Here is a 21,031-nt window from a genome sequence, read left to right on the forward strand (position 1 = left end):
GAAATATTTTCAAAGAAATCAAAATGATTATTATAAATTCTTTGTTGATAACATGAATCATTTTCGCAATTATTTTTTTAACGTATCTTCTACGTAGATTGAAATATAGTTATGTACAAATCGGCTTACTGTTTCGATAAAAGGTACGATTGTTATACGTAACAAACACGTTATTCGTTAAAAAAAATTGATAACAGCATAAAGCACGAATAATTGTATGCGAGATTTTGCTCTTTCATGTATGACTGATGCAATTTAATCCAGGAATTCACAAAAATTGTAACAACCTTTATCATCGTGATACACGATTAACGAATCTCTTTACAACAATAATTGAGTTAGTATAATGAATAACGAACGACTTTTTTCTTCTTTCTCCAGATCGCCACTTGTTCAAAAAAAAATTTTTTTTATTGGAGACAATTCATCAACGAGAACTTAATTAAGCATCTAAATTTTATTTAAATTTTTATTATAAAAAAATCTTTTAAATTGAATCGTTTGAAGTGAGAAATGATTTTAACCGATCTCGAATTTCTTTGTTTTTTATTTCTTATTTGTTGTATTAAAAGATTATTGAGCATCATTAATACTAATTCCGTATATTACATACATAAGTTTTTTAACTGTTCTATAAGATTTTAATTTTTTACAAGGAAGGGAGAGGGATAAAAGATGTATCTTATGATATGTCGATGAATTGCCAAATAAATTTACACAAGCGGAGAATCATAGAATGTCGCGTTTCTTTCGCAGAAAGTAACTATTATTTTGCAAGATGTTGTGTCTTGTAACTCGAGCAAAATAGGTAGAATTTCATCTGCACGAAGACGTGCAATTGTCTGCACAATGACTACGATACTACACAATGGTGATGATATCAAGTTAAATTGTATACGTAAACACAAACGGAAAAATATATTCCGCAGACAACGTAGACTTTGGATCTTTGATCAAAATCAAAATTCTTTTCAGCCAATTGACGTATATAAAAGATTACAATACTTTATTGATGTTAGACTTTAAATTCAGTTTTAATCTTTGTTTTTTCCAGTTCTAATGCCCGTTCCTATAGTTTAATTTTAATCTTGATTCAACTAACTAAAATTACAGATACATCTATAATTAGCTAATCTCGTTTAAGATAATTAAATTTTGTGTAAAGATTAGTTAAATTGATGAAAATAATTAAAATAAAGTTAACATGACTGATCTAATTACTTTGATGGTAATTAAATTTCGTTTCTTCAACATCAGTTAAAATTAAAAGACGATGAAATACGAATTAAAACTTTTAAATTGTTAAATTTAAAACTGTTCAAAAATCGGCTTCGAGGATTGTGAACATTGATAAAATCGCATCAAAGTAAATCCTATTAATTGTCAAAAAAAAAAAAAAAACAGCGTTGGAACATATAGTAAGCATGAGCGGTGCTCTAGTATGGTTGGTACTATACACTGAATGATTCAATGTATGGAATTTTATACACTAAATTTCATATCTGTATGATATTTGCTCGAGGGCAAATTTAGAAATTAGAAATTACAAATATACGAAAATGCCACTGCATCGCTTGAAGGATGTAGTGCAATTTTTTGACAATTGACAATCCCAAGATCAGATATCTTGTACCAGAATACGTAAAATTTATTCACTTTCTTTTAACGATTCCTACATCAACTTGTTCGAATGAAAGATCATTTTCTTATTTAATTGAAAAAATTATCTTCAATTGACAATGAAACAAAAATCATATTGTGCATAATGTACATTGTACATTTATCGAGAAATGTGTCGATAAGTTAAATATGGAGGAGCTCGTTAATAATTTTATTAAAAAAAATAAAATTAGAGCGGCTACTTTTGCCACGTAGAAAAGATATGTATGAGGAAATATATTTATCCCCTCCCCCTCCATCTATCCTGGGGAACTCCATACACACATTGGAAAATTTTCTCCAAAAATTTTACTTCGCCGCCCCTGATAATAAGGATTCAATTGATCTACGCGCATGATCCTGCTTTTTCACGTTGGGGGTTGGTTTCCGCCGGACAGTGACTAGGAGGGGTGCATGGCGGGAGCGGCTTAGAACGAGCTTTATATAAGGGTTGACTTTGAAACTCAGCCACTGGTTTTAATTAATGCGACTGCGACGGACACGCCGCGTTTGTCATCGCTCGTCTCCCTTGAGTTTTTTTATGGACGATGCAAACACATTGATCATACTATTTTCTCGTCAAATCGAGCTCCGTTCTTTTCCTTGCTGAGGTTTTCGTTCGCCAGAGATTGACACCGGAAGTCCTATACAACGATAAGAAATATGTCGTTGAATCTGAGTGTCGAGGAACAACCACCAGCTGGTATCTATATTTTCGCAGCGATTGCCCTAGGTTTTATCGGTTTTTTTGGTTTTTTCTTGAATCTTCTGGTCATAATAACGATTGTCAAAAACGCCAATGTACTGTGGACACCCAACAACGTGGTCCTCATCAACATGGTTGTGAGTATCTTTTATTTATATAACGAGTGATTGAATAATTTTATTAACTTTCTCAAAATACAGCTTATACAAATAATTTAAATAATTTACAGTTTAAGTAACATTAAATAATACATAAGTTATTTAATTAACTATTTAATAATTAAATTTGATTTTTCTGAATGGTGATTAAAATGGAAATTAATTATCTCTATCGAAAAGATCGATGTTACAACTTTATAAAAAAAATGCGTGAACGAAAGATAGCTTCGTAGATTTATGACAACTTCTTGTTATGACTACAAAATTGTGAAATTTTTCTGTTTCTTATAACAAAAGTAAAATTTAGAGAAAGTTTGAATCTACCGAATGATCTTTACAAATATCAAAGTGCAACTTTAATGATATTCACCTTTGGCAATTTCTTACGTTTCATAATTTTTCTATATTATATTCTTAAAAATAATATCTTAAAAAAGAATAGTCAAAATCATTAGTAGCGATATGTTTGACAATATATTTCTGTCAAATTTACATTTAGCTTTCTCTAAGAAATGTAACATTCATTGAGTCAATATTTTAAAACATGTAATTTAAAACACACATAAATATATTTTTACATTAAATTTATATTGGACTGAAGTAAATAAATGAACAATTAGATGTGGAGCTTTATTAACTTGAGCTGTAAATACTCTCGGGCTTAATAAGAAAATCTTATGAAAGTTTTAGATCCTCGATTTTTAATAAATCTGTAATAAAGAACAAAAAATGCTTTTGCATTGTTCCTACGTTTTCCAGGTCAGTCTATGAAAAAAAAAATGCGCTCCATAGTATAGGAGAGTTTACAAAAAACAATGACGTCTATTCTGCAATTAAAATCGCTGCTCTATTTTCACATATGGCAATATGTTGCGAAAATACGTACTGCCTCATGGCAATGCAAAAATGGTAACAGATGTTTATTTAACTCTTACCATTATAAGCAGTATGAAAATGGATGGATTTCTTCGTCATTTGCATCGTAAATTAGTAAAGTTAACACCAATTAATTTGTAATGTAATCTAGTTTTATATATACCGCAGACACACAGTTTACGAGAGAAATTTGATTGTTCATTCTATAATAAAAATTACAAAGTAACATTATGGAGCATGATAATACATCATAGCAATAACTCGACTCAACTAAGTAAACAGACATCGAATTAATCAATTTTCACTTTTCGTATTAGAAATAGAAGAATATCTCAATTTTATAGTTACAATACAGGTTATTCTAAATCTATAAACTATCTTTCATTTATATATATTTAGGTAATTTATTGAAGTTAGTAAAATTTAATTGTATAATTATTTATAATATTCCATGAAGATTGTAAAAAATCATACAAAAATGTAAATATATTAGGAGTTTGATCTATAAATATGAGCACAATTAGGATATTTAGTAAAGCTATTATAGTAGTATTATGTTAAAAAATAAATAATAAAAGTATCAATATTAACTCTTGTAAATAGAAATATCTAAGTTTACTAAGATAAAATAAACAACCTTGCACTGTGGGGAAATGGAATTAAAATAAATCTACATTGATTAAGCAAAATATAATACGGATTAATTAACGTTGCGTTTTGGAATAATACGAGTATTATCAGTAAATAATTATCATAGTACAATATGAATATTTAAACAATATTTTTAAAACAAGTTTTTACATTAAATTTTTATACACTGTATAATTAATTGATATATAAATATTTAGATAGATAATTATATAAGTAATTTATATTAAGTAAATACATATTATTTTTTTTAAAAAGAAGATTTAAAAAAATTGTTAATATTTAAGATAAAAAAAACTATAAAAATGTATCTTTTCGAAAATACTATTAAAGTAATTCCGGTATATACGCCGCACCTATCAAAAACTTAATTTATTAAGTATTATTTACTATATTTAAAGTAAACGAACTATATCAGTAAAAAACTTTGTACTCTCTACTACTGTGAAAAATTTCACAGTAATGTGAAATTCCTTTTATTTTTTCTGACTTCTGCGATGTAAATCCCAGCGCGGCGTATTTGCCGGAGTTACCCTACTTATTACTTTAATTCTAAGGGGTCGATATTCATAGTTTTTTATTTTGAAATTTTCTTAGACAGTATCTTAAAATGCTAATAAAATCTTATGATTGGCTTATAACATCTACTTAAGATAATCTTAAATATAAAAACAGCCCCCCCCCCCTGTGAAGCCTTTAAATAATTTTTAAAATACAAGTTTACTATAAGTTTAATATATTTTTACGATATAATTGTTTATATAATATTATTGTTTTATTAAATCTAATATTATTAATTTATTATTTGCAAACTAACAAATTTTGTATATGAAATATAATGTTACATAATTTCAAATATATCGAATAAAGGATACTTTTATATATTATGTCTTTCCCATCCGATTGGTTTTCGAAAGAGTGTTAAGTTTTGTCTAATTAGCTTTATTACGCAATTTTCTGCTGAAATAATCGCAGGTAATTAATACGAGACTTTTTACTTAAGCGAACATTTTAAGCATTAGAAGAACATGTTTCGAAATGTCAAGTGGCTCCTAGTTAGGAAATAGAAGGACAGTTAGGTTTATGTGACAGTCGGCTGTGTTTCATCATATAGCTAAGAATTTTTTTAAAGATGTCACACGATGAATTGATAATGAGGAAAAAACGTGATGTTTTATTAATGATATAAATATAAAAAAAATACTATGTTATGAACTGTAACAGATTCTGAAGATTAAACACTGTATGCTTTTCCTGTAATTTTATTAATTGTACCCAAAATTTTCAGTTATAGAATATAAATCTGTTTTAATTTTACAATTATAACAATATTGTTAAATTATTTTCTAGTAATAAATAACGCTCTTATAAAAAAAATGATTTAAAAATAGAACTTAAAAAGTCGTAAAATTATAAAATTATAAAAAGCTATTAATCTAATATAGAAATATGTTTTTTATTTTAAAAAAGGAATACAGAACATTTCTTAAAAAATTAAGATTACTTTGTTTATTATTATCTTTAAATCTAATTTTAATTTACAAGAATAATTGAAATAGAGCAATAAAGAATCTATACTGTAATTAGTGCATATAAAAAATGTATGACCACACTTTAATGCCTCACAATCATAATGATATAAACAATTAACTGTCTATATCATTATGATTGTGACGTTAAAGTGTGCAATTTTTATACTAATACATTTGTTATACTAATTACCGCGGCAACTCTTTACAATAATAATGGCTCTATTTCAATTATTCTTGTATATTGTATCTCTTTTGTAAAGACAATAAGAGTTCTTAATGTTATAAATTTTGATACTCTGATAAAATTTGTTTTTTTAATTTTAATTATCCTTTATTTGAATATATTTGATGAAATTCGTATTGGTTTCCTATTTGTTTCGAACTTTCTATAGAGCAATTCTCTAGTGGTATACTCCAGTGGTTACTCTTCGAGCAACGTGAAATAAAAGCTTTACGCTGTTTGATAAGACGCAATGGGAGCTAACTTCTGATAACTTAAAAAAGTAGTCGGTTCTTTATATTATAGCGAAATCTTGTTTAAATACAAGATATATTTTTGCACACCGACCTTATATAATTAGATATTATGGCTACGTTCTAAAACTTTAGTCTGAATAAAAAAGTCAATTTATAGGTCGGTTCTTATTTCAAAATCTGTCTTAAGATATTAATATATCCTCTGATTTCTTTTTCTTCTTTTTCATAATAAATACGGGTTTGTATCTGGAAACACACGGTACTATTTCGGCACTAAGATATTTATATAATTTTAAAATATTATTTAAGTTAAGACAGTTTCGAAATATAAGAATCGATTATGATTCGCCCATGAATTAACTCTTTTACTCACAGTATAGTTTTGGAACGTAGCCTAAAAATTCAATAATTTTGATAATATATTATATAAATAATATGTATTTATATGACATGAAAGTAGTGCAACGTATCCAACTTACCTCAGGAGATACCGGCTCTAACTCTTGATATGTTCACTATGATAGATTGGAGATTTCTTAGTTGCTGCACTGGGAAACCCATTCACAATAACATCGGCCATTGCAGGTGAATGGTTTTGGAGTCACGAAGTGTGTCTATGGTATACACCTCATTATTATTTAATCATTATTACATAAAGAAATATAATTTCATCTTGATAATTAAATCTACTGGGTACGATCCGTTTAACGCTACAAATATTTTGTTGATTAATCAGAAGAAAGAATTTTATGAATTGATCAATCAAAGAATGCTTCAAAGTACTTACAGCGTTAAATGGATCGCACCCAATAGATAAAGAGAATCTCGAGAGTTTGCGCATAAACATCCCAAAAATAGCACAAAGACGTCTTATGTTTTAAGAACCGTTAACTGAGCGGAATATTGTAAGGACTACCTAATTATAGTCCAGAAACTTGTCTTAGACATCCTGTGGATTATTAAATAAGCTTCATTTTATCTTATATCCACCGATCTTAATATTAAGTCTTAAAAATGTCACTATTTACAAGATATTGTAAACTTATTCTTGAAACGTAGCTTTTTTTTGTTATGTCTAAAACAATAGAAATAAGTTTATTAATACATAATATTTTAGTACCATTTAAATATATCGGAAAATAAAATAAATAGTATTATATATACCTGTCGCAAGTCAAACTAATTGATCAACATTAAATAGAAATAAAGCAGAAAATAAAGAAAATTTATAAAATTATATATTAATCAACGCTCTGAGTATAATAAAATTGAAAAAATTCACAAAAAATAGAGATAATTAGTTTCGCTTCTAAAAAGCTCATATAAGCAGTAACAGAGTTTAATAACATACATCTCGTCGAGTCATTATAAAAGTTATAAAGCACGTAAAAATCTCAAGATAAATTCACAGAATAATCTGCTTTGTAGAAGATTATTCTCAATTTACTTGAATCATATTCTTCACTCTTTTAATTACAAAAATCAAATCAATTTTCTAACTTTAGGTACGCGTGGTTTATGACTACAATGGGATTTGCCAGTATCGGTAATCTGACAGTGATGGCAATGGAGAGATTCCTATTAGTTACATGCCCGATGAAGACACTATCAATAAGGTAAAAAAATTGTCGATTTCTTTTTTGTGCACACTTTTCAGAGAACAAAACTATATATATAAATTATATATGAACAAACACATATATATATATATATATGTATACACATGAATGTACATAATTTCTCGGTCGTGTTCACTTACTTTATACACTGTAAAAAATAAAATGTTAATTTAACTTACAGTCGTATAATGGATTTTCTGAGCCATGCAAAAATGTTAAAATTAACATTTTTGTGTTAATTTAACATTTTTGCATGTCTCAGAAAGACCACTGTACGCCTGTAAGTTAAAATTAACATTTTATTTTTTACAGTGTATATATGTATATTTATCTTACTTATTTGATCAATTTATCTTTAACACGCTCTGAAAAACTAGATGAATTTCTATAAATTTATGATTAATATAAGAAACGTCTTCAGTAAAAAAAAGCACTTTTACTCTGCTCATTAAATTTTACTTCCAAAAAATAATTTTTTCCTTTTCACGATGATACATAACGATCATAATACAAAAGCTGCCAACAGGGAGAAATGATTAACTTGCGCATTCCTCGACTTTCTATCACACACTTTCATCGGAACATTCTCCGGGAAGTGATGTTGCTCATCACATCTACGAGGTGATCATTAACACCTTTAAAGTGTAATTTGCACGAGTTTGCAATGGATTTTAATTCTATATCACACTCTCCCATTTCTCCCATCACATGTACGGAAGAGTAATAAAACATGTTTAAATGATAAAAGAATGTTAGGACTAGTATTACATTGTGAAACCTGTTGCTTTATTTTCTTCACGTTAAAGTGACTTGCATATAATGTTAAGCAATATTAAGCGTAAGTCACTTCAATACACCAACCGATATCGCAGTATTACGTTTTTCATTTATTATAGAGCAAGGACATCATCTTTTGATATAAAAAAATGTAATATCATGATCTTGACATCTTTTTCAGGTCATTTATTTCTCAGGCTTTCGCAATTAACGATGGCTTAAAAATGATCCCCTTGTTCCTCGATGGAATCTTTTTTTTACACACGAGAAAGTGGTAGTATAAGCGAGCAAAAGCGCGGACTTTCAATAGTAAATCCACTTTATTATTATATATAATATATTTAATAGTAAATCCGTTATTTTATTAATGAGTTAACATTTCACTAACGAGTTAGAATTTCATACTATAAAATAATTACAAATTATTTAATTATAAAATAATTAACACTCAATGATATAATCACTGTTTATAAAATAGTAATCATCGGTATGTATTCATGCTTTAACTGAAAAATATGATGAATTCAAAATTCATTATAAGAAAAAACAAATAATTAAAAAAAATATTTATTATATATAATCAATTTACAAAACATAAGATATTAAATTGACAATAAAATGTTAAATAAAGAAATCAAAATTGAAAAATTAATTATAAGTTTTTTAATCGTGTATAATTTTAATTAAAACTTCAATAGTTCAAAGTTTTAATTTTGACTATGATTTACCGAGGTATTTACTGTAAAAATTAAAACATTATTAAAAAATTGCATCAAAAGCTTTTGTTATAGAAGAAAAAATATTAGACGGTGAATATATTTTAAATTTACAAATTCTTTTTTTAATATTATTTAAAAAATAGTTATTAATTTACTGCCTTTTAAATTAAAACTGGATATTATTTGAGAAAAATCCAAGAATTTTTTCTTCATTATTCAAGTGTAAAATATAATTTTTGTAGTACCTAATTATCGGAACTTAATATTGATTTATATTTTATATCTTACAATTATGTGCATCATTGCACTGTCATATAATTAAATTTCTTCTCTCTCTCTCTCTCTCTCTCTCTCTCAAGTACGTTAACACTTTATACGCTAACATTTTCCGTTTTCGTGGAAGAAAACTGCATCTTGGAAAAACATTAAAACGGGAAAACTTTACTTTTCTCTATCCACAATGTTTCCACTTTTCACTTGTTTTATTTACTTCCTTTATTTTTGTCTATTATTATTTATTTATATTTATTTGTATTTATTTGGTTGTTTATATTCTGTTTTTTTGTGTTTTTCAATAAAAAACATTTTTTTATGAGAAGTAAAATAAATAAAACAAGAGAAAAGTGATCAAAATAATATATAATACATAAAGTATATAATATTAAATTAGCGATATAATTTTGAATAATAGTTAATATTTCTTGTAAATTGTCTTAAATAAAATACTTACCTTAAGAAATTAATTGTTACAGGCATGCTTACATATTGGCGATTTTGGTTTGGATGTATGCGCTCTCTTTATCATTACCGCCGTTTTTCAATTGGGGAATTTATGGTCCGGAAGCAGGTAACATATCCTGCAGCGTATCTTGGGAGATACACGATCCTGATACGCACAACGACACTTACATTGGATTTTTATTTATTGTTGGATTCTTCCTTCCTGTTATGATAATTGTCAGCAGCTATTGCGGCATAATAAAAACTTTAAGGAAAATAGGAAAAAGAGTAGGTGAGTAATACCTTTAATAGAATTTATTCTTATTGACATTATTATTGTTTTTGACTATTTATCTTGTTCCAGGTGCGAGAAATAGACGGGAAAAGAAAGTCACTAAGATGGTATACTTAATGATTTTTGCTTTTCTAATTGCTTGGTTGCCATACGCTGTTCTTGCACTTGCAACTCAATATTTTTACGTAAGTATTCTCAATCACGAGACATCCAATGTTCTAAAGATCTTAAAGCAGCTGTTATAAAACTAGTTTTTTAATTAATTATCAATTAATTATTCTAAATTATAATTTGTATGTTGGAATCGATAATCCACTGCGTGACAAATAAATAACAAGAGACAGTATTACAACATACATATACTCAGCAGTAAAATGTTTGTATTCAAGCAACGAAATCAATTTCCTTATGATTGATTATCCATATCAGAATCTAATGATTGACAAGCTGATAGTCTCTCAATAGCTTGATAAATTTCGTGTCTCTCTATTTACAAGTTGTGAAGAATGATACGTATTACGACTTATGAAAGGTGATTCTCACGTGTATGATTGCAGGTACAAGCTTCCTATATCTTAGCGGTGCTGCCAGCGCTCCTCGCGAAATCCTCTATTTGCTACAATCCAATTATATACGCGAGTATGACAGCCCAGTTCCCCACTTGGAAAAAAATGTTTTCCATCAATAACGCTAAAAGTAAGCAACAGCATGGAAGTGAACTTCAAACAAAATAGAAATGAAGTACATTTAGAATGAGTACACTTCGACCAAGTTTAACGAAAAGGCATGATAAATATGTCGTTACGTGTGGCCCAACAATTCTTAAAATTAGAGTAAAAAAGGAAAAAAGACAATGGAGAAAAATATATTCCTAAAGGACCAACAGTGTACGTTACTTTATTGTTTATTTTCAACTATTGAAGAACAGTAGCTCGGTAAAAATCAATTTCTTTTATATAAATATACTTTCTTCTCTTTACTCTTTTTTATTTCAATTAACCCGGCGTGAGCTAGATCGGGTACGCATGTCATACCCGACACATTGATTTTTTTAACGTTTAAAATTGTTATTAATTTGAATAAAATTTTAATAAACATAATTTTATTATCATTCTGAATATTTTATTTATAGTTTTTATTTAGTAACAAATCCGTTATGTCTTATGGAATATTTTTAGATTTAGGTATTTTTAGATACTTTACCACCTAGCTCACGCCAGATTAAACAACCTATTTGTAATGGGAGACGTTTGTAATAGGAGATTTTCCTAGAAGCGCACATTTTGTGTTTTGAGGTATACAAAATTAAATTCGATGAAGTGCCTAATTACAGCATGCAAATCATTATTATTTAACGCAATATAGATTATAATTTATTTGTTACGTTTGTAAATATACGAGTATATTGTATGTATGTTCTTTAATCAGTGTTTAAATTAACAATTCCGATATAAATTAAGTATCTTATCCGCTAAGAAATTCTAGTGTAACGTGTGTAAAGAATAAAAAAATTATTGTACTGTGTCTCTCGATCCTTTAAGGAAATGATCAATTGTAAATAAATATGTATATGTTCAATGTGTGAAACGCGAATTCGCTTTAATAAACATTTCCAGAGCGAATCGAGCGGTTTAGTTTACATTTAATAAGGAAAAATAAAATCTATGTAAAATAAAATCATAAAGAATAGAAATAGACAGCATGTTTAGCATATTAATTGTGTACTGAGAAAATTAAAAATCTTAACCTTTATTGTACAAGAGTCACTAATGACCGAGCGATTCCCGTTCGTGCAAGTTTCTTTGAGTTTTTCGGTAATTATAAATTATACTATATTTTATTATTTTTCAAAATAAAATTTCATTTATTCTATATAAATATTTATTCTAGAAAGTTGAAAGTATGTGAATTGTTAAAGATTTTTTTAAATCATTCTAAATAAATGAAAAAAACGGACAGCTTCTAGTAATCCGGCCATGTTTGGACGGATCAGGCACCAAATTGTACCTTGTACAATATTGTAAGGGTTAAGATTTATACTTGAGTTGATCTAAACTTTAATAATATCCAATTTCGGTACCTATCTTCTGTTACGAGAGAACACTCTCCAAAACAAATTTGTCTATAGTACAAGTTCATCTGCTCACGTGCAAGAAACTTCCAACTTTCCGTAAACGAGAAAGTTCTAACTTGTTATCTTACATCGTTTGTTCAAATACGCAATCTGTGCTCGATAACATCGAGGTACCATGAAGTTTCGGTGCTAATTAGATAGTATCGCAATTCGATCGCATACGGCGTGTGAGAAACCCAAAATATTCAGAACAATTTTGATTTTTTGTCAGGAAAATGTGATACGTATATCTGTTCTCTCGACGAGATGGTATTTAATCAGTATCATTGCATAATTTGATGAAAGACCGATAGATCATGTTACATCTTGCACATGCATGTGTGTACGTGTGAATGTGTGTAAAAGTTTATTACAGGTTCGCAGGTCCTACATTGTTGACACGATCGTGCGATTGCGTTATATGAGTGACCAGCGCTGAATCGAGTATTACGATTCGTAACACGCGCAATTATGCCACATCGGAGAAAGTGAAATCGCAAGGAAAATTTGCGGTCGTCGAGGGACAACTAACGCGTTTCCATCCCTCTGCTCCGCGCAAGTTCTTATTAACATTTTCTGGACGGGCCGTTTCAGCAAAGATTCGCATCTCTTATGTGAAGATTGAAGAACTTTCGCACGCTGACGTCTCTATTAGTGTCATGAAAAGTTTGTCGCCTCGATATTGAACCAAATATCAGAGTCTCATATTGCTGAAAAATTCAAAATGCGTCTTACCAGGTGGTTTCTACACTTTCTTTAATTAGCGTTCTCTAATTTTTCTTTTTTTAATTTTATAGTTTCTATTGTCCAACTATATAATCAGAAAAGTGAAAATAAGCATAAATTGTGCGGATTAATGTGTTCGCGTGATCACATAAAAATGCTAGAATATATTTTTCAATATATGAAGCTGCGATTTCGAATAACACAGCTTCCTTTCTCGCGATTCACAATGTCAGACGTATAATTATCTGTTCTCTTAGTGGCAGTAATGCTTCAGTAATTGCGATGTTCATTATCCCTCAAGTATCGAATAACAATTACGCGATATAATGAGATTATATCTCTTTATATTTACTAAAATCCTATTAGTCTTGTTATTTAGCAAATTTATTCATGGCAAAATGCAATTCTATCGTAGAATAAACTGATCCCATAAAATTGTCGGATCTTGTTTCATATTTTAATATTTTTGTTTAGCATAACAGTATTTAACCTAATCTTATGGCCCATTTTTTTTATAGTTGTTATTTATTAAACGTAATTTAACTTTTTTTCCTACAATTCAACGAATCAGCATTAACATTTTTGTCACTTAATCAAGTTTTGTAATTATATAATCAAATTATAAACTAGATTTATGTTTTCTCTTTGTCGCGCCTTCAATTAGAGTCACCGCTTATCGAAAGAAAATACTCTATAGAGTCCTCGGCACAGATGATTATAATTACATCACAACTTTCCTTTACTAAGAATAATTTTATCGCGCTTCCGTGCTTCCTAATAGTTTCAGATTAAAGTTGTTGGCGGTCTCATCGAGAGCAGTAACCGGAAAAAATTAATGTAGCGGTCTGCCATGACTGATGCTATCTGAAGCAATGAATTCACGTTACGCGCTGAAAGTTAACGCGAGATGTTGCATGAGCATCCAAGAAAAAATACGACTGACAATAAGAAAGTATCGAACTTGGGCCACACTTAAAATACTAATTGTAAGCTAAAATAATTGAGGTTAACTACCTTATAATCGCCTATTCGTAACTTGGCTTAATCGTGTTTATGTCACGGTCACGTTTTTATGTTCCTGCTTGATATGCGTGGCACACGAATATTAGATACGCAATACAATATATATAAGGTGCTCGATATTCTCCAATTTGCAATTTTAATCCAATCTAATCTGAATAAATCCGTTAAATGTTTTTATGTTAATGGAAATATGTAATTTATGTTAATAAATAGTTAAGAGAATCTTCTTTATCCTAAACTCTCTAAGTAAATTTCATGAATTTCTTTCAAAAAGCTCTTTATAGTAAGATCTTTACTTTGTAATATACTTATATTTATCAAATTTAAACACTTTAGAATCTTTTTACTAATATATCATAATATGTAAATAATGCGAAAAAAATTTCTTTAAATAAAAATAATAGAGTTTATATTAAAATAATCGTTTTTTAATATTTTAATAAATTTTCTCACATACTTGACTAAGTGTTCCAATAATCTTTTTTGTAAAAAAAAAAACATTTTTTTAATAACTTTTATTTCTTCTTACATTTGCATCATTAAAACAATTATAAATTTATAGTGGTCCCTAAAGATGACTGTAAATCAATGTTAAATTATGATAATTAAATATTTTTTTCTTTCAGTGCAAAATATTTGGAAAAGAATATTTTAGTTTTGAATGAAAAAAACTCCTTAAAAGTGTGAAGAGCGGTGTTTACTAAATCAATTAACACGTACTACATATGAAAGATTTATAGTTATAAAACGATGGGTTTACGATTTCAAGTTCGATGTCATTGTTCGCAATGATATGAGTTTCTTCAGAAATAATCGACGGATAAGAATGTTATGCAATTCGTTTTTATCGATATTTGCGTGCGGTCGGCTACAGAATTAAGTATGTACACATGCTTGACGAATATCACAGAATTACGGGTGTACCAAACAGCGTAGCTCGTAGATAATCTACAAAGTTATCGTATCCGCAGTAGCCATAGGATAGAGTTACCAAAGTTAAATAATGATGTTAATCAAAGGCGTCTCATTAAACATGCAATGGCGAGTGTCAAAAACAGGAGAGAGGTAGTTTCGTTCAAATAAGCTCGTCTGTCGTAAATTCCAAGTTAAATACGCATCTCTATTAGTAATAGATGTAGCCAGTTTCATTCTGTTTACTAAGTAGATTAAATAACTCATTATAATGCTAACGTATTCCCGACCATGTGTGTCTTTACTACAATGAATTAAACATTTCTCGCAAAAAAAGGTAATTAATATTTTCATTACAAAATTTAATAAAATTAATTAAAATTTTATATAACAAATTAACAACTCTGTATTTATCTGATTGTTCGAAAACTGCAAGTGAACGTTGATGGCCGTCGCTACACACGACACACTTTTGCGGAGCGCGGCAAGAATTGACAATCCGAGACAAGCAACACAAATAAATTAGATGAAAGTTGTCAAATAACTATTTTCTGAAACCAACAGCCTAGTTTCGTAAATGTTGAAGTTTCACTTTATTAAGCTGAAAGTATCGGTTTATTATCACTCAAAAGTTCATCGGCGATTAGATAATAACATACTCTGGTTCACTTCCCCCCTTTTATAAATAAAAAATATAAAAGATTATTAATTTATTTTTCGCATACTTATGCTTGTACTAGATTCGGATATACTTGCCAATAGATTATCGAACGTATAATATCGAAGAAACAGGTTCTTGTAAGCAGTGCTTACAGTTGCTTTTATATGAAAAAAAAACCGATAATTTAGTCATTTTTAGTTGAAATTTATTCATTTATTATTAAAAACTTATCTCTCACAAAAAGATTTGCTACTTGAAGTATCTCTTAAGAAACTAAATGTCACGTTATCGAAATTATTAAATTGTACTATACGAAATAACGCGTATTGACAGCTAACGTTTTCATTTTATTTCATCTCCACTCGAGATCGAAATTGCGGTAGACATTTTCTATTTCTATTTCTATTTAGATTGATTCTATGATGATTTAGATTGATGCTTAGGTTGATTATTGTCCAACTACAATAGTATCTAGCGTTTGAGAGAGTAAACAACAAATGGGCACATGGAAGAATTCACGACATCAGTCGCCCGCGGCGCGTCGCTTTCTACAGCGAGTGCCGAAAACTTGAGACGATTCCGCACGAGAAAACGATACCCGAAACCGGATATCACCCAGATACGAGCGCTCTTGGACGTAAAACGAGAAAAGAAGAACTTGTTTTTCGGAGGCGACAGCGGCGTTGTCGATTAACGAAGGCGCTGTAATGAAATATAGGATGCTGTCGCGCCCAATTCTATCAAGATTCGTTAAGGAATGCTCAATCCCATTGATCGTATGAATAATACACATCGATGACGATATAACGCATAGTATAACAACATAATATATTTTATAATATATTTTATAATCTTTCTTTATAAAAATTGTGTTTAAAAGAAAATATTTTTAAGTAATTTAACTATTGTTTCTTTTTATTAAATAAATATTTATTTGCTGTAAGTAAATATTTAATTGATATCATGTAAATAAATTTTAATTGCTATATTAAAATATTATGAAATATTTATAAATTTATTATTAAAATTATTAATAAATTAAATATTTATGAAAATTTAGAATATTTTTTCTTAATAAATTTCACTCGTCCTTTTCTTTTTCATTTTTATACGATAACGTAAAATCATTTGAGAAGCTCATTTTTAACGCTTATAAAATAATTTAAGAAGCTCGTTTTTAACGCTTATAAAAATTCTTTCACATATATAAATTTATACGAGCATTTTTCACATTGTATCATGAATATATAAATGTCATAAAGTAATTGTGTAGCAAAACTATAATATTAGACGGCTATTACTGTGGGATAGAATAACGTAATATATATCATGTCAAACAATGTTACTAACGTTAAAATATTACAGCAATCGCGTCGCAGTATAATACAACAACATGGTTGGTAATCTCGCGAATATACCACAGAATATGGACCATCCTCAGTCGCGCGGCAAATCAAAATATTTCGCGGTATATCAAGCACGCAGTTACCAATAATGGTCAATATGCTGTATAAACGGAAGCTATATACTGCGTGTCGCTCAAATATGAACTGGCTACTCGGAAATATTCGATCAATAGGAGGGAAAGTCCGGTGGTTCGTTACGCAATTGTGTGTTAACGGTTTTTCCGTGATGAAGCTATGAACAAAAATCGCAACTTACGATCTGTCACGGTCAACAATGAAAAACGCATGGATGCGAATCCGGAAAAGGTTTCTTCTCATACCGTTTAAATCTGATCCGTCGCACGATTCGATTTCGCGTGAAATATCGAAGATAACTATGTCGGAAAGCGAGCGAAAATAGTGCAGTGAGTGGTGCCAATTATTTTTTTCTCCGCAATATTCCGGCGCTCTTCTTGCTGGTTCCGATATTTTAGAAAGTTGCTTCGATCAGAGGCGTTCCCCATCTGTTTCAGCGGAGCCGCCGATTCGATGGAATGTTGATTAAATTTCGGATGATTGAACGTGTCAAGGAGCTTTTTCCGTAAGAGAGTTAAAATTTAGTGTTTCCTGACCGTATATTCTCTTAAAAAAAATGGATCATGCATAAACACATTATATAAAATGTTAAATATGAATTACATTCACCATAAAGGGAATAACGTAACATGAATAATACATAAATTTTATAGAGTCATGATGTCATCGGATATTATTACTACCAGTGCAGCAGAAATTTTAACATAAAATTTTAATACTACGCGTGCGGTTTCCAATTTATTAATTCCATCGAAAGTTTAATAAAAGTAAAAAGTAACTGCATATATGGTACGCTGAGAGAAAAATCTAGTTGTAAATGTTGCAATTATAATAAATATTCATAATAACAAAAATTCATAATAATAATTAAGATTAAATTACACTGCAATGTGAATAATACAAATAAATATGAATATATAATTTACAAAATTTCTACGGTGTCGACTAAATATTTTTTTTCATAAAATTGTAAATATAATTATTATTACTAATATTATAAGTAGTAATAACTATAAAAATGAAGCTATTACCAAATGAAGCTCACCATTAATTATTTTACTATGCACAATTTTAATTATAAATACCGAACACGCTTCTCTTAGTAATACAGATTTCGAGAATAATGAAATATTGATTCCCCATATAAACCAGCGAATGTAGCATTACAATTTTACGCGGCAATGAGTGCCAAACATAACAGCGTAAATTTTGTGCAGCGATAATGGACGTGCCGTGCATAAAAATGCAGATTTAGTGAAGAATAGGAATAATCAGAGGATACGTTGATTGACGAGATAATTATAGGTGATGTAAAGAATAACTGAGATGTTAATCAATAACATATAAAATATACTTTCGCATTAATATTAATTAACCGTTTAACTTTGAAGATGAGACTGTTTTTTAATTTAAGATTCCTGTAACAATTTTTAATTTAAGGTTCGAATAATAAACGAATATCTTGGAAAAATATAAAATAAAATTATACACACAATTGAAAATTTGTGTTGAATTTAATACATTTTACATGTCACAAACGATTCACTTAAATTTTTGTATTACTTTAACATAAGATAAATATTATATGTTAGAAAATAACAGAAATATTATGTAAGAAATTAACTCAAAAAATACTGACACAATTTGCAAGCAATCCACTTTTTTTTATTAAAATTAACATTTATAATATATTGAGTTAACATTTTATTTATTTATATTAGAATTTACATTAAAAAAAAATTATTTTTATCTAATTTGTTCACCTACCCATAAATTGTGTTATTTTAACGCTAAAAAATATTGAAAATCAATTAACAATAAAATATTCAAATAACACAATCACATTATGTTAACAAATAACACTCGGGTATACTAAAACATAAAATTTTCACAAGAACTTGACTGAACTGTTTCCATTACAAATACAAAATGCTTTTACTGGGTTAGTAAATTACAACATTTTAAATCTATTTCACGTCACGTAAACGTAACAGGAAGCTAATGTTATTTGTCTGATAACCTGACAAATAACCTGGTTTTCTCATATAACATTCACTGGTACATCGCGTAACAGTACGTATGACGTAAATTGCACCAGTATAATATCGTTTAATTAAAACGTTTTAATTAATTTTTTTCTGAAAATCGGGACATTCGAGAATGTTATCGTCGATAATTTCTCTTCCGTGAATACAAATTAAATCTACTGAATATCATGAAATAAATCATTAGCCTTATCTGCCTTATCCTTTTTCCTTTACAATCTTATCCCGATATTGTCTACTAGTATCTGTTCGTTCGAACTTGCTTTTTCTATACTGAAATCCCGCCTTACTTTACAACGTAAAAGAACGTTCGCGCGATGTTGTTTAGAAAGGATAGCGCAGAAAGAGTAGACCGCGGCAACACATCATGTCGATTTCCTGGATCGTTACGGTTCGAATCAGCGAATATATCTCGATGCACTCGTCGAATCAAAGTTGGAAAAATAGAAAAACAGCGTTTCCTTTCCCTCGACGAGCGCATGGGCATTTGGTTTGACGTAGCGTGCGTGCGCGGGTGTGTGTGTGTGTGTGTGTGTGTGTGTGTGTGCGCGCGCGCGCGCGCGTGCGTGTGTGCGTGCATGCATGTGTGTGCATGCGAGACCCGGCCCCGACCTCATAAAATCGAGTTTGCAGCAATTTGGCGATTTAACGATCCGTAAAACGCGACCGTACGGTCCTTCGCGCAAAAATTTGCCTCGTAGGGATCGCGGTCACTTCGCAAGTAAATAATCGTAAAATGGAAGAGCCACGAGAGACGTGAGTGTTGATTTAATATGGGAGGCTGCAAGAATTCTGATGGGATAATTCGTGAAGCGATTCCAATTACGTAGCTTTAATCGCACGGATTTATTCGACTATGCGCTACGCCGCGCTCGCGATCCAATAATTATGTTACACGCGCCGAGAAATAGTAGGAGATAAATTTGATCAATGATGGGATACGACGAGATTCTCGCTGATTTATATGCAGCGTTAATAGGGAAAAGCAGAATGCATTAATGCACTGATGTGTCTTGCAAATCGACAAAACAGTAATGTATTAAATAAACAATGATTGTAAGAAATAAATAGTGAAATAATCAATAATAAATAAATTAATAATTAATTGTAATAAATAATTAATAACAATGAATATTAATATAAAATCACGAAATTATACAAATTTGAATTTAATCGTTCAAAATATTAATTGACAATAAAGATAGATTAATTTTGAACGTTTTAATTTAATTTAATTTAATTTACGTTTGATACTTTAATTAAATAAATACAGCACACAAATTATCGTTTAAGCAGAACTTATTTATGCAAGCACAACAGTATTTGGTGTTACATTGTAATTAAACTAGTGAAATTTGTGCTAATTTTTTAAATTTTATTATTTTACTCCCATTTGCAAGATTCTTTCTTTATATAATACATCGCGCATTCCTGATATTTCAATTTTCCGGTCAAAGACGATCGTTGACACAGAGAGTAAAACACACACACACACACACACACACACACACAGAGGCGAAGACTATAAAGGATTTCGAAATGACGGAATTGCGAACTCATCATGAGTTATATAACGATAAATTATCATAATACCGCAATATATCTAATAACAGTGGAAGTATTGTAATAAAAAGATGTTACGTATCGAAAAAGTAGCAGCCTGTAGTGTTCAAGTAGAAATTACATATCAAATCAATAATATACTTTTTATTATTTATCTTTTCAAATCAATAAAATTATAATCATAAGATTGTTTCTAAATAGTACAAAATTTCATCGTTACAGTATCGATAATAAAATTATGTTTAATTATAACATGAATGCATTTAAACAAGACTATTTTAACCGCATCCTGTTATTAAATGAATTGATTTTCCTCGATAC

The 21,031-nt window shown here is 29.2% G+C and overlaps 1 protein-coding gene across 1 annotated transcript; it reads left to right on the forward strand.

Moving 5' to 3' along the window:
* Positions 1-2,322: 2,322 nt before the first annotated feature.
* On the forward strand, positions 2,323-10,920 carry LOC108755254 (green-sensitive opsin-like). The gene is made up of 6 exons (XM_018498155.1): positions 2,323-2,502; positions 6,581-6,675; positions 7,562-7,672; positions 9,924-10,183; positions 10,256-10,371; positions 10,744-10,920. The coding sequence occupies exons 1-6, from the start codon at positions 2,323-2,325 to the stop codon at positions 10,918-10,920; spliced, it is 939 nt and encodes a 312-aa protein (XP_018353657.1).
* Positions 10,921-21,031: the final 10,111 nt, after the last annotated feature.

Source organism: Trachymyrmex septentrionalis, unplaced genomic scaffold, assembly GCF_001594115.1.
Source record: "Trachymyrmex septentrionalis isolate Tsep2-gDNA-1 unplaced genomic scaffold, Tsep1.0 scaffold87, whole genome shotgun sequence".
NCBI classification, from domain to species: Eukaryota; Metazoa; Arthropoda; class Insecta; order Hymenoptera; family Formicidae; genus Trachymyrmex; species Trachymyrmex septentrionalis.